This window comes from Chlorocebus sabaeus, chromosome 3 (assembly GCF_047675955.1).
Source record: "Chlorocebus sabaeus isolate Y175 chromosome 3, mChlSab1.0.hap1, whole genome shotgun sequence".
NCBI classification, from domain to species: domain Eukaryota; kingdom Metazoa; phylum Chordata; class Mammalia; order Primates; family Cercopithecidae; genus Chlorocebus; species Chlorocebus sabaeus.
The window spans coordinates 9,256,682-9,272,431 of record NC_132906.1 but is presented as its reverse complement, the minus strand read 5'-3'; the positions used below and the strand labels follow the sequence as shown (position 1 = coordinate 9,272,431).

Here is a 15,750-nt window from a genome sequence, read left to right as displayed (position 1 = left end):
TCCCAGCACTTTGGGAGACTGAGGCAGGTGAATCGCTTGAGCCCAGGAGTTCAAGACCAGCCTGGGCAATATAGTGTAACCCTGTCTCCACTAAAAACACAAAAATTGCTGGGCGTGGTGGTGCATACCTGTAATCCCAGCTACTTGGGAGGCTGAGACACGAGAATCGCTTGAACCTGGGAGGCAGAGGTTGCACTGAGCTGAGATCCTGCCACTGCACTCCAGCCTGGGCAACAGAGCGAAACTGGGTCTCAGAAGAGGGAAGGAAAATGAGTGTTGTTTGGAAGTACCCTCAGAGGTAGGGGAGTCCCCAGTGTTTACTGTATTTGTTTTTCTTAAGATCAGTTTTGTGTGTTGCTACGAGCTTTAAAATTGAACTAGAAAAGAACAGAAAATTCAGAGTTTATTGCCAATAAGTACAGTGTTATTTTGATAAAAATTTATTTATAAAATATATACAAATTTATTCATATACGTTTATGTACACCAGCTCATGATCCAGAATGCATTTATTACTTTATGTCTGGGTCAGAATTTTGAAAGCTGCTGCAGCACTCTAACTATGTACTTAACTTTATAGAGGTAAAAAAAAGTGAGGATAAGAGAAGTTAGACATATTTTGCTTAAGGTCCCTGGTATATTTTTGGATTTCTAATTTGGTGTTGGGAACTGTATGATGGAACAACTAATAATAGCAGTAGTAGCAAATATTAGTCTTCCTTGAGCACACTTATCCTTTTTGAAGCTTTCTACAAAAAAAGCCCTCTTTGAAGCTTTTTACATTTATTGGTTTATTTGATCCCTGCATAATCCTGTGAGCTCAGCATTATTTTTCCTCTTTTATGTGTAAAGAAATTGAGACACTGAAGTCTTAACTGCAGATAGATGGCGAACTAGGATTTGAACCTTGTCTAATTGTAATACCTGAGTTTTTAAATCATTATGCTATACAGCCTCTTGTTTGAAAATGCTTACTATCTTCTTATAAGAGTACCAGTTTATTTTCTGAGAGTGATTATGTCTTTTTTCTTCTTCTTTTTTAAAATTACTGACAGGCTTCAGGTTAGGTCCCAGCTTAAAATGCTGTTTTTCAGTAAGTGACAATCATTTTGCATAGTGATCTGTTGTTGAGGCTTTAGCATTTTTCCCCCTGAGGTCTGCAGAGTCAGCCATAAGTCTAACTAGTACTGTTTGTTGAACACATCTTTATTAAGTGCACATTTTGTGTCAGTAATAATTCTAGGTGCTAGAAATACAAATGTTAATGAAATGTAGCTCCTGGCCTGAATGAATTAACTTTTAAGCTATATTTTTTTCAGTTTTATTTCAATGTATCTGGTCTCTTCTTCCTGCTATAGCAAAATAGCTTAGACTGGGTAATTGAGAAGGAATAGAAATTTATTTCTCACAGTTTTGGAGGCTGAGAAGTCTAAGATCAAGCCACTAGCAGATGTGATATCTGCTGAGGGTCTGTTCCTTCTAGATGGCACCTTCTTATGTGACCTTACAGGATGCTCCCAAGGCCAACAGGCTCCCTTGGGAATCTTTTGTTAGGGCGCTAATTCTGTTCATGAGGGCAGAAACTTCATTGACCTAACTACCTTCCGAAAACCCCATCTCCTAATACTGTGACTTTCGGACTTAGATACCAACATGGATATTGGAAGGACACAAACATTTAGACCATAGCACCTGGGAAAATCGGATTTATTATTATTTTGCTGTTTAAACTTAGAGTCAAATAGAAATATACATAGAAGTAGCGAAAGGATTTTTTTTATTTAAGAAGGGTAATCTAAAAGTAAAATATCAGGTAGTAGAAGAAATATTTTTGTTTTATAACCTTAATTTATAAAACTCTGATTCTCAAGTATTTTTAAGATTATAGTTTTATGGTTAATTAACTCAATGAAATGAGCAGTACTTCCATTATCTCATGATTGAAGCTATATATACTTTTAAATAGAATTCAGATTAAAGGACGGTAAATTATATTCTCTGAATTCATTTTGACGTTGTTAAAGGACTTTATTTCATTGAATTATACATAACAAATGGCCATTTATCATGAGAAGGCTTTCCTTCTCATGAGTAAGTCTAGGGATATCTGATATGGAGAGTTGTTCGAAACTAGATTGACATATTCTTTTGAGAGCTATTGATTGATTATATAAATAACAATGACTTCATAAAAAATATTTTATTGAAGAAAAGTGCACAAATTTTAAAGGTACTTTTTTGATGAATAATGATAATCTAGCCAGTGGTGTATATTAATAACTACTTCTATGAAAAAAAGGTATATGTGTGTATACACATTAAAGAATAAGATGATAGTGAAACAAACACGCTAGAGCTTCACTCATTGATCAATGACTTTAGCAGTTTTCAAATACTGGAAGAATAATCAGTTTTTTTGTGCTATTTACAGTGTAACAGCAAAAATGACATGCTTTTAAGTTTAGCCTGCATTATTAACATTTTCCCCATTACTTTTCTAAATCTAGGCGGTCAAGACAACAATAAATCAAGCCCTGATTTATAGCATTTGCTAATTCTGTGATATAAATACCACCTGTTTGATGGATTTCGACATCATGTCACTGAACTCATAGTTGAGATGAGTTTGGGTAGCAGCCTACCATTGTATGGTGTTTCCACCATAGAGATACAATAAACTATGGAACCTCAAGAGAATAGGTAATAGTAAAATAATTAGGATGTGAGGAATTTTGAGTATTTATTTCCTTTTTTTAAAATATAACTTATTCAAAGTTTGTGTAATTTAATATTTATTAGTGGCTGCATTTCACAACTGGCTCACAAAATTTCTGAAAATTTAGTAGCTGACACTTAAAAACTAGTAAGAAACAGCTTCAGCATCTCACTGCATGTAAGCCTTGTAATTCAATGTAGCCATCATCTCTGGGGTCAAGAAATTGAACATTTGGCACCCCAGAAGCCATATTCATGATCCCTCCCAATCTTTGCCACTTACCTCTTTCCCAAAGGTAACCATTATTCTGATTTCTAATGCTATAAATTAATTACACCTATTTTGGAACTTTATGTACAGTTAGTATTCTTTTATGTCCAGCTTTTTTTGTTCAACATGTATTTGTGAGAATATTTCGTGGTGTTGTATATATTTGTAGTTTATTTTCATTGTCATATAGTAGTATATCACAGTTAAAATCTGTTTCTTATTAATGGATATTTGGGTTGCTTTTAGCTTGAGACTCTTGTGAGTAATGCTGCTTTGGATGGTTTTCTGCCTATCCTTTGACATATATATGTGTGCATTTCTAGTGAGCCTATACCTAGGAGTGGAACTGCTGGATTATAGGATATGCATAAGTTAAACTAGTGAATAACACCAGTTTCCAAAGTGGTTATACAAGTTTTCCCTCTTACCTACAGGGGGGAAGTTTCAGTTACTCCACATCCTTGGCGACCCTTGATGTTGTCCATCTTTTTTAGGCATAATCATATCTCATTGTGATTTTCCCAGGATATTTACCGTGTGTTGTGTATTCACCTGATAATTTGTGAGGTTGAAAGCCTTTTCATATGTTCATTGGCTATTTGTATCATTATGACTTGTTTTTAAGAAATATCTTGTTCTGTCCTTTGAATATTAAGTTGCTCCACACATTTTGTCTCTGGTGGTAGCTAATTTATAGTGCTGGGTTTTGTTTTTATTTATTTTTTTTACCTTGTTGTGCTAGATTATAGTAGTTTTAATATCCAAGTAACTATTTGACCAAACTTGTGATTTAGAATACTAAACCCATTTGTGGAAATTTGTGCTGTTCTGGCACCCACTGTTGATTTTCTTTTCCTGTGCAAATGTCAGCTTAGTCTTTGACGGGGATGAGGTCTTAGGTCATAGGAAGAGTTGCGTTCAAATATTTTAACCTCTTATTCAGAAGACTAATACACATATTTTTCTTAGACTGAACAGTCTTACTGTATTTCAGCCTTGCCAAGTGAGAGTGCTTTAGCTTCTTGATTTTAGAATTTGTATATCCTTATTGAGCTATCTTAAGTTTTCCACTTTCAAGGCTATCTTAATAGGAGTGCGTGAGCTCTTACTTAATGTGATATTTGGTATTTCTTATATAGTAAGATTAAATGTGAGGCCTTAATAGCCGTATATGTTTTATGTTTTTTCTTATCCTCTCTCAGACTCTACCACTCATTTTAGCCATTATATACTACAGAAAGTGTAAAATAAAACATGAGAGAACACACTGTCCCTGGCTTGTTGGCATCAAAGGAGCCAGAGAGTTCGTCTTAAACATAGGTCAGATTGTGTCTTTCTTCTGCTCATAACTTTCAGTGGCTTCCTATCTTAGATTCAATGCCGAGTCCTCATAATGGCCTCCAAGGCTCTGCATAGTCTGGCATCCATTTCTTCTTTGACCTCATCTTCTTTCTCCCCTCATCTCATTTCTTTCTGTTGATTTCTGTGTTGTTCTTCAGACTTGTGAAGTATATGCTGACTGTGACACATTTGAACTTGCTATTCTGTCTCTGTTTTACTATATATTTTACTTATTAATATATTGTGCCTCCTAAGTTGAATAATATATGCCTCATGAGGGCAGGGATTTCTGTTTGGTTCACTGCGATATCCCCAGTGCCTAGAATAGTGCTTGGCACATAGTACTGGCAAATATTGTTGAAATAACATGTATATTGATAGGTGTGCAGAATGCTACGGATTCATAATTTCAATTTAAATGTATTAACACTCAAATGCAGGGCATGATACTGAAATTAGTAAGCACTGTTTGCATTTATTAACTTATCTTACTTTGTAAAATAATAAAGTCTTAGAGTGGGATGCAATTTAGAAACCTTGTCTAACTTTTCCTGTGTTGCTTCTCACACGGGGGTAAGAGTAGCCCAGGGGTGTGCAGCAGTTTGCTAGAGTACAAAGTGGTTGAAAACACTGATTCTGGAGCTGTATTCCCTAGGATCTAGCTGCGTGTCCTTGGGCAATTTACTTACCCTCTCTGTGCCTTGGTTTTCTCATCTATGAGATGGAAATAATGAAAGTACCTACCTCATAGGACTTTTAGGATTAATAAGAGAGTTAATATATATCCAGTGCTTAGAACAGTACCTGGCACATTGAGTAGGCAATATATGGGTTTTAGTTATCAATTGTAACATGCGAGTGGGGGACTAACACAGCTACGAAATAGAATACAAAATCACTTTTTTAAAAAAAAGAAATAATTGCCATTCTAATTGGTGTGAGATGGTATCTCATTGTGGTTTTGATTTGCATTTCTCTAATGACCAGTGATAATAGCTTTTTTCTTTGTTGGCCACATAAATATCTTCTTTTGAGAAGTGTCTGTTCATATCCTTTGCCCGTTTTTTGATGGGTTATTTGTTTTTTTTTCTTGTAAATTTGTTTAAGTTCCTTATGGATTGTGGATATTATTAGCCCTTTGTCAGATGGATAGATTGCAAAAATTTTCTCCCATTCTGTAGGTTGCCTGTTCACTCTAATGATAGTTTATTTTGCTGTGTAGAAGCTCTTTAGTTTAATTAGATCCCATTTGTCAATTTCGGCTTTTGTTGTCATTGCTTTTGGTGTTTTAGTCATGAAGTCTTTACCCATGGCTATGTCCTGAATACTATTGCCTAGGTTTTCTTCTAGGGTTTTTGTGGTTTTAGGTGTTACGTTTAAGTCTTTAATCCGTCTTAACTTTTGTATAAGGTGTAAGGAAGGGGTCCAGTTTCAGTTTTCTGCATATGGCTAGCCAGTTTTCCCAACACCATTTATTAGATAGGGAATCGTTTCCCCATTTCTTGTTTTTGTCAGGTTTGTCAAAGATCAGATGGTTGTAGATGTGTGGCATTATTTCTGAGGCCTCTGTTCTGTTCTATTGGTCTATATATCTGTTTTGGTACCAGTAGCATGCTGTTTTGGTTACTGTAGGCTTGTAGTATAGTTTGAAGCCGGGTAGTGTGATGCCTCCAGATTTGTTCTTTTTGCTTAGGATCATCTTGGTTATATGGGCTCTTTTTGGTTCCATATGAAATTTAAAGTGGGTTTTTTTTTTTCTAATTCTGTGAAGAAAGTCAATGGTAGCTTGATGGGGATGGCATTGAATCTATAAATTATGTTGGGCAGTATTGCCATTTTCATGATATTGATTCTTCTATCCATGAGCATGGAATGTTTTTTCCATTAGTTTGTGTCCTCTATTATATCCTTGAGCAGTGGTTTGTAGTTCTCCTTGAAGAGGTCTTTCACATCCCTTGTAAGTTGTATTCCTAGGTATTTTATTCTCTTTGTAGCAGTTGTGAATGGGAGTTCACTCATGATTTGGCTCTCTTATTATTGGGGTATAGGAATGCTTGTGATTTTTGCACGTTGGTTTTGTATCCTGAGACTTTGCTGAAGTTGCTTATCAGCTTAAGGAGATTTTGGGCTGAGACAGTAGGGTTTTCTAAATACACAATCGTGTCATCTGCAAACAGAGACAATTTGACTTCCTTTTTTCCTGTTTGAATCCCGTTTATTTCTTTCTCTTTCCTGATTGCCCTGGCCAGAACTTCCAATACTGTGTTGCATAGGAGTGGTGAGAGAGGGCATCCTGTCTTGTGCCAGTATTCAAAGGGAATGCCTCCAGCTTTTGCCCATTCAGTGTGATATTGGCTGTGGGTTTGTCATGAATAGCTCTTATTATTTTGAGATATGTTCCATTGATACCTGATTTATTGGGAGTTTTTAGCATGAAGGGGTGTTGAATTTTATCGAAGGCCTTTTCTGCACGTATTGAGATCATCCTGTGGTTTTTGTCACTGATTCTGTTTACGTGATGGATTACATTTATTGATTTGAGTATGTTGAACTAGCGTTGCATCCCAGCACATGTATCCTAGAACTTAAAGTATAAAAAAAAAAAAAGAAAGAAAAATAATGAGATTTCCAAGAAACTTTGTACTTTCTTTAGGCCGTTGAAATCAGGCAACAGATGAATAAATTAGGCAAGTAAGAGGCAGTGGCTTTACAGGAAAAAGATCAGCTATAATTCAGCTTAGACATCCCTGTGACTATGACCCAGTGATTTTTATTACTAATTGGCCAGTAATTTCTGATGCATGGTAGCTTACTACCTAATGAGTTGATTCGTCTGTTGGACAGAATCCATTGTTAGAAAATTCTTTCTTTTGCTGATCTGAAATCTATATCTTTTGTTACTGGCCCTGGCTTTGTTTGTTGTTTTGTTTTGTTTTGTTTTGTTTTTTTGGCATAATACTTAGTAGGCCTGTTGGTTGTATTGCCCCATTACGATTTACTACTTCAGCTTACATGTCTCTAGTTTCCTTGGTCCTCCTCCATATGGCATGGGTTTTGAACCCTTTGTCATCTTGGTTATCCTTCCCTGGGTATAATTTATCAGTATTTCTCTTAAAATGCAAGACCCAGAGCTAGTAACTGATCATGTTTCACTTAATCTGCCAGCGTGAGAGGTTGCATAGTAAAATGTGCATTTTAGGGCAGACTATATCATTAATTGTTAGTCACTTTGAGCCTAGTTTTCCTCAAATAGAAGATTATCCAACACTAATAAAAGATGAGTAACAAAGCTTTCTCGATATAGGAAATTTTGATATCAGTAAAAAGAAGCTAAAATATTTTGCTTTCATGAGAAAAAAAGTGTATCAACCTTCATGCTAAAAATCAAATTCTTGCTAATGTTGATGTTAGTCAACTCATGTGAAAATCTAAGGAAAGCATTGTAAGATCATTTCAGTGACATTGCACTTAGTATTATTTATATACACTTAATAATATCTTGGGGGAGGTTAGCTTTATTGCCTTTAATAGTTTCCTTTAGGTATTGCGTTTAGCTATTTATATTTGATGTCTATATTCTAATTTAAGTATTTGTTATGAAGAATAACTGTCACCCATTTTACTGATTTCCTGGTATGACCAAATTAATCTTAGTTTTCCTAAGTCTGTTTTTTATAACCTCACTATTTTGATTTGAAAACGTTTCCAGAATCTTGTTTGTGGTACTCGATCTGTATTCAAGTCTCATGTGTACCACTGAGAAACCTTGGGTTCTCGGGCAGGTCATTTAACTGGCCTATACACACACTTCTCCTTCTGCGTAGTGAGAAGCTTTTACTTCTTAGATTCTCCTCCTCTACCCCATCCTCTATAGGAGCCAGAAGAAATTCAAACTCACCTCTGCCCATATCTTCAACCTCTTTCTTCTGCGCAATACCTTTTATCTATCCTGGCTGCTCAGGTTTTTTCACAGCACTTCACAGTTTATGTGTGTTTTTGCTTTATTTACTTGTTGTTTGTTTCCCCCTCTGGACTAGATGCTTGATGGGGGCAGATAATGTATTTTCATTCACTGCTCTAAAACCTAATGCGCAATAACATGTGTTGCACGTAAAAGATGCGCAAAAAATCCTGTGATACTGCTATTACTTTCAGATAGGCACGCAGCTTTTCTTTCTCCTGATGTAGTGTTTATTCAGTTCTTTCCGGCCACTTGGACATTCATATTAAAATGAAATTTTAATTTTAACTTGGTAAATATAAATTACATGCCATATGAAGACTCAAGCTCCAGATATGTCAGTTTCTGTTGTATTCTTTGTTGATACATTTCTAGAATAGTTTTAAAATGATTACAGAATGTTCCTAGTGATTTGTTGTTTGAATATGACTTGGGTAGCCTTGGCCTATCCGTACTATAAAATGTGACTCTAGCCTAAGCTTAAGTATGTTGATGTATTTGTTGTGTAGGTGCCAAAAATGTACTCCTTTTAATAGTGTCAATATTGATATCTGTCATCTGGAATGCAAGAATCTTCCTGAAAATTTGCTAATAAATGTAATACTCCTGCCATACTGCCCAGAAATAATTTGTGTTTTTTTTGGGTGAAGTACCAGAATACCGTTTGGTCACTTACCTAGTGGCTTAAAGGAACCAGAGCATCTATCCAAAGGAGCCATTTAGTTTCCTCCCAGCACTTATGATTGAGCCTTTTTTGACTGTTTCAGAAGTGAGACTAGAGAAGTTCGTCTTGTTCTTTTGTCTCTTTTGAGGTTGAAGTTTAGGAGATTGACTCATTTTGGCCATTTTCTTGTTTCATTTTTACTGTAGGCAGTAACTGGGGCTAAAGCTCTGGGGAGGCACTTGGCTATGCTTGCTGAAGTATTTCCATAGTTGGACTGTCTCTGGCAAATAAGTAAATTTCATTTAAAGCTTTTCAAAGCTGTGTAAATCTTGGCAGAACCCCATAGAAAGCATAGCATATAGTTCCTTTTAAAACAACTATGTTATTAAATGAAGAATTTGGGGAAAGCATATTGCTTTAATGGTCTTAATACCATTTAAAAAGATCCTTCTACATTAATGTTCAAAATGTTTTCTAGTAGTGGTGGAAATCTTCTGCATCTACCAGTTCAAAGGTAGGCTTTCCCAGTCTTTTGGGATCTAGCAAGGATGTTTAGTCTTACCTGCAACTGTCCCTGCAAGAATGTAGATTTGAAGTTTTTAATAAAGTTGACCTGTTCATGTATTTTTGGTGAATTAAATAGAGGAGAATGGCATTTGAGTAATCAGAAAATACTACCTTAAAATAATAAAAATTATTTAGAAAGTGATGGCATTATAATGTTTTCAGAGTGTAATGATGTTAACTAAATTATCCAGTTATTGACTACTACTTTTTTTTATACCTATCCCCAGGGAAGGAAGAATATGCAAGATGGTGCAAGTGATGGTGAAATGCCAAAATTTGATGGTGCTGGTTATGATAAGGATCTGGTGGAAGCCCTTGAAAGAGACATTGTATCCAGGAATCCTAGCATTCATTGGTTAGAGTCTTTGAAATTATTGAATTAAAGTAGAGGAGAACACAAGTTATAGGTTGGCTTGGTGTGAGTTTTCTTTTGTTATTCATTAATCTGATTATGACCACCTCTGTAATATGAAAGTATAGAATTGACGGGAGAGTTCTGTCGAATGTAACCAGGACATTTTACATGTTAATTTGAAGTTGATATATAACTGACGAAAGTTGTTAATTCAGTGACGTGTCCTCGTTAATAACTGATGTTTTCACTGATGTTTTTATGCAGTAAGAATTAGAATAATATTCTTAATATGAGAACTATTTCATAAGTAAAAAAAATTAGAAGAATTAGGTTTGACCATAAATCAAAGATCCCTGAATAAACATTATAAAACTTTGCTGTTCTTTCAAAGGGATGACATAGCAGATCTGGAAGAAGCTAAGAAGTTGCTAAGGGAAGCTGTTGTTCTTCCAATGTGGATGCCTGACTTTTTCAAAGGGATTAGAAGGCCATGGAAGGTGAGAATTTATTAAATTGGTTTTGGTATAAGAATGCTGCTTGCACAGAATGAAAGGCAGCATTGCTGTAGTTTTTTATGTATTTAACCCATTTTGAAAAGGTTGGGAGAAGTTTATATACACCCAAAACACCTGGATTTGAATTTGTAGTTGTGATGTGTTACATCTGCATAGTAGGAGAGATGGGCTTGGAGTGTTGAAACTATATAGTCTTTAGGTCACTTCTCTCGGGGATGCTGGGCTAGAGATTAGTTTTAAGAATTTTCTGGATGTATGGTTCTGTAAATAAAAAGCAGATTAAGCAGAAATAATGCCTAGTCTTATAGAAGAAAGGTGTAATCAAACAGTTATTTTTCAAAAGTTGGAATATTTCTCATTGATGGTTTTTTTGTTTTACTTGTCACTGACTTGAAGCTCATTGTTAACTATTTTATAGACTACATTTGCTATATTTTGAGTTTTCACAAATGTTTTTTCTAAAGAGAGGTCTTTAGCCGTGTTTTAAAAAACGACTTCTTGACTGGGTACCATGGCTCACCCCTGTAATCCCAGCACTTTGGGAGGCTGAGGAGGGTGGATCACGAGGTCAGGAGATCGAGACCATCCTGCCCAACGTGGTGAAATCTCATCTGTACTGAAAATACAAAAATTATCTGGGCATGGTGGTACGTGCCTGTAATCCCAGCTACTCGGGAGGCTGAGGCAGGAGAATCGTTTGAACCCATGAATTGGAGGTTGCAGTGAGCCAAGATCGTGCAACTGCGCTCCAGCCTGGCAACAGAGCCAGGCTCCGTCTCAAAAAAAAAAAAAAAAAAACCCCACTTCTTATGTCATTACAAAATATCTGACTTTATTAATTTGTTTTGTACTTGCTGTGCTTTTGTAGTATTTATTGGCAAACTGGCTTAAGAAAATAAGATATATTTCTAAAGAATCTTTTTCCTGACCAAATAATTTTTTTTCTGCAACAGCAGAATAAAATTCTTGACTAGAACTATTATTATTTTTTAAAAGATCATGTTTGAATTTTTTAGGGATTTGTGAGAATAGAATAGATTATTTACTAAAATGGGACAATAAATTTATTTTATTTATTTTTTGAGACTGAGTCTCACTCTGTTGCCCAGGCTGGTGTGCAGTGGCATGATCTTGGCTCACTGCAACCTCTGCCTCCTGAGTTCAAGTGATTCTTGTGCCTCAGCCTCCTGAGTGGTTGCAATTACAGGTGCGTGCCACCACGCCCAGCTAAATTTTGTATTTTTGATAGAGGCTGGATTTTGCCATGTTGGCCAGGCTGGTCTTGAACTCCTGGCCTCAAGTGATCCGCCCACCTTGGCCTCCCAAAGTGCTGAGATTACAAGCATGAGCCACTGTTTCAAGCCTGATAAATGTATTTTAAAGAATACATGAAAATAAGGAGACCTCAGAAATTTTTCAGGTTTATAAAATTTGTCTCAAAACGTAAATTCCAGAATTTCAGAACTGGAATGAGTCTTTGAGATCATCTTAAATCCCCATTATTTGACAGACTAGAAAATTGAAGTCCAAATAGGTTGTGACAATCATAATAGACCTTTTGAAAATTGAAAATTCAATGTGTCTCAGCTTCTTCTGTTTATATGTGCCTTTCCCTCCACAGCACACTTTCTCCTGCATTGTGTGATACCATTCCTTTATCCTTCAGGCATTTACTTAGCCCTGTTATACGTAAGGTTCCTTGTTTTTCAAGACATAGTCCCTGAGCTGTGAGACATCCTAAATAGAGAGTTGGGCAGTTACAGATAGCTTTCAGTGTTAGGCACTAGCAGAGCCTAATGGGTAGTACAGTCCACATGTGCTTGGAAAGCTCAGCAAAGCACAAACATGACATGATTAGAGAAGGCTTTATGCTTGAGGACGTGGGATTCAAGCTGCAATTTGTAGGGTTGTGAGGATTTCACTGTGTTGGAGAAGACATTTTGGAGATGTAGGAACTTGAGGGGGATGAATGACGTGAGCAGTGGAATATAGTGAGAAAGTGTAAGTGTGTTCAGGAATAGATGCGTTGATGTTTTGTAAGGAAGGCAGCGTAGAATATTGGTAAGGGGCACAGATCCTGGATCCAGACTGGGTGCATACGAATTCTAACCATTTCCACTTATTCTGTGATCTTGAGGAAGTTATGGAACTTCTCCATGCCTCAGTTTCCTTATCTATAAAATGGGAATAATAATAGTTATCTCATAGGATATAGTGAGGTTAAAATGAGTTAATGAGGCCGTAGAATTATGTAAATGTTGAAAAAATAAATTAGTGGAAGATTCCAATGGGAAGGTAGGTTGAGGCCAGACTGTATTTCTCAGGAGTTCGATTCTTTTTCTATAGATGTTTGGGAGACGTCTTTGAGCAGGTAGGTAGCATAGTTAAACTGGTGAGTTGGAAAAAACAGTCTGGTTGCAATGAACACAGAAAGATGGGAGGCAAAGAGCGTGTGCAGAAGTGATTGGCAGTAGTTTAGGCTTAAAATTCAAAGAGCCTGAATTAGGATGGTGATTATGAATTAGGAATGGAAGGACAGATGCTAGTGATATTTACTGAAGGAAGTTGGTAACCTTTTGGATGTAATATATATGTCAAGAAGAAGGCAGGGGCAAAGATAATTGGGTTTTGCCTGTGGCAGAATAGTGATGATAACATAAATGTGGAGCTCAGGAAGGAGAAAGACGCTGGTTTATTGTTCCTGATGTTGAAAGTTCAGTAGGAGCAGGGGGTGTTTCTGGAGAAAAAGAGATGGAATTATTTTTGAGTTTTAAATTTTGGTATAATATTAACGTGGAAATGCACCAAGTTAGAAATACAGGGCTGGCCAGGTGCAGTGGCTCACACCTATAATTCCAGCACTTTGGGAGGCTGAGGCGGGTGGATCACGAGGTCAGGAGATCGAGACCATCCTGGCTAACATGGTGAAACCCTGTCTCTACTAAAAATACAAAATTAGCCGGGCGTGGTGACGAGCGCCTGTAGTCCCAGCTACTCGGGAGGCTGAGGCAGGAGAATGGTGTGGACCCAGGAGGTGGAGCTTGCAGTGAGCCGAGATCGCGCCACTGCACTCCAGTCTGGGTGACAGAGCAAGACTCCGTCTCAAAAAAAAGAAATACAGGGCTGAAGCTTGTGAGAGAGGTAAAATACGGAGATATTAAGTGCCTTCTCAAAAATACGTATCTCTAGGATGAACTTTTCTGTAACAGAATAATAGCAAGGTCCTTCTTTATAAGTTTTAAGATCAGATTATGTGATTTTTATAAAGGCAGCATTTAAAATTGTACTTAGAAAATAAGGAGATGCCCAAGAAATAGACTAGTGTATTTTCAGTGGCTGAAGTATAAACATATGCTTGAATCACTCTTACATTGAGACTCTAGCCATCTATCCATTTATCATCCAGCCTATCTTAGCACTTCTCAGACTGCGTCATAATTTATCTATCTATATTTTCTAATAGATTAAAAGTCTCTTGAGGATTTATGTGTGATTCCTGACAAATTCAATTTTTTTTCCTCAGGGTCTAGTACTTAGTAAGCATTGGATACATTTACACTGGGTAAATACATATTTATTGAGTATTTACCTTGTGTCACGTGATAGACTAAGTGCCGAGGATACCAAAATGAGTGAATAATAATAGCCCCCAAGAAGCTCATGGTCTTTGGGTGAATAAGCATGTATTTAATGGAGGCCATGTGTTAAGTGCAGTATTTGTTGAGGACAGTGTTACTAGTGTCTGAAAGAGTAATGAACTCACTGCTATGGCAGGAGAGAGGAAGAGGGACTTAGTCTGCTGTGGAGAATAATATCAGGGATGGCCTCCCAGAGCAGGTGACTCTGAGCTGAGACTTGAAAGATGAATAAAAGTTAAACAGGTAGATGTGATGAAGAAAGGCTCTAAGGCAGAGCGGATATCATGTACAAACACATGAAAAGTGTAAGAGAACATAGTATATGTGAGGAATCTTCTGTAGTTCAGTGCGGCTGGAAGTATAGAGTGTTCATATGGGACATAGTAACAAAAGATACTGCTGGAGTGGTCGGTGTGACCTACTTCTCACAAAGAGCCCTGCGTGCCATGCTAAAGACGTCAGTGAGCCACTGAAGAGTTTTTAGTAGAAGGGTATTTGCAAGTATAGGAAGATACCTTTTCTGTAGCAGTATGGAGGATAGGTTGGGGATGGACATAGATGGACATGAAAAAGTAATCTCATCAGGAGGCTGGTGAAATAATCCAGCCAAACAATGAGGACAGATACCTGCAGAAAGGCATGGGCTTTTTGGTTAGTGAAAAATCAGTGGATTTGTGAGAGATGTTTAGAAGGTTTAAGTGACTGACTGTTTACAGGGATGTGGGGGAGAGAGAAGTTGTATGACTCCCAGATTCCAGGCTTGAATTGAACAACTTGTGACATGACCTACCTAGAGTTGGGCCAGACTTCACAGGTTGAGAGCCCAGTTTTCCGCAAGACTGCCCTCACTTCAGACACTAGTTGCAAACCTGGGAGTCCCTGGGTCACTCTTACAACCAGCTGGCTGCAAATTCAGGGGTTCCCACTACCGTCTCAGGTTTGATAATTCTCTAGAACAACTCACAGAACTTAAGGAGGCCTTACAGTCGAGCCCAGGACAACACAGGCATGAACATCGTGGATCCCTACACATGGCTTTTCTTCTGCCTCTGCCGCCCCAGAGACAACAAGGCCAACACCTCCTTTTCCTCCTCCTCCTTAGCCTATCCAAGCTGAAGACCTTTAAGGTGACACACTTCCATTTAACGAATAATAAATATATTTTTCTCATACTTTTCTTAATAACGTTTTCTTTTTTCTAGGTTTATTGTAAGAATACAATATACAATACATATACAAAATATTTGTTTACAGTTTTTGTTATCAGCAAGACTTCAAGTCAACAATAGGCTATTCATTGTTATGTTTTTTTGGGAATCAAAAATTATATGCAGATTTTTGACTGTGTAGGGGATTGGTGGCCCAACCCCTGAGTCGTTCAGGGAGCAGCTGTACTTACAATGATATTGTTATTGTAGCCAAAGGATATAAATCGGAACTAGCCAAAAGGAGAAACTTACAGGGCGAGGTCTAGAAGGATGCGCAAGGTGACGCTTCTTTCACCCTCTCTTCCTGGAGTCAGGATGCTTTACTCTCCTGGAAGTGTGACAATATGGAGATCATGGCACCACATGGACGTGTGGTAGTACTGCTATAGTTTGGGTATGGTTTGGTTATTTGTCCCACCAAATCTCATGTTGAAATTTGATTCTTGAGGTGGCGGTGTTGGGAGGTGGTGCCTAATGGGAGGAGTTTGGGCCATGGGGGCAGATCCCTCATGAAT

At 37.2% G+C, this 15,750-nt stretch overlaps 1 protein-coding gene across 10 annotated transcripts in view; it reads left to right on the top strand.

Annotated features, from left to right (window-relative positions):
- Positions 1-15,750, top strand: part of KATNAL1 (katanin catalytic subunit A1 like 1) — a 163,536-nt gene that overhangs the window by 45,983 nt on the left and 101,803 nt on the right. For all 10 annotated transcript variants that reach the window (XM_073013148.1, XM_073013149.1, XM_037986856.2 and 7 more), the window contains 2 exons: positions 9,747-9,874; positions 10,266-10,371. In XM_073013148.1, the coding sequence (XP_072869249.1) occupies positions 9,747-9,874; positions 10,266-10,371 (234 nt within the window). The remainder of the gene's footprint in view (positions 1-9,746; positions 9,875-10,265; positions 10,372-15,750) is intronic.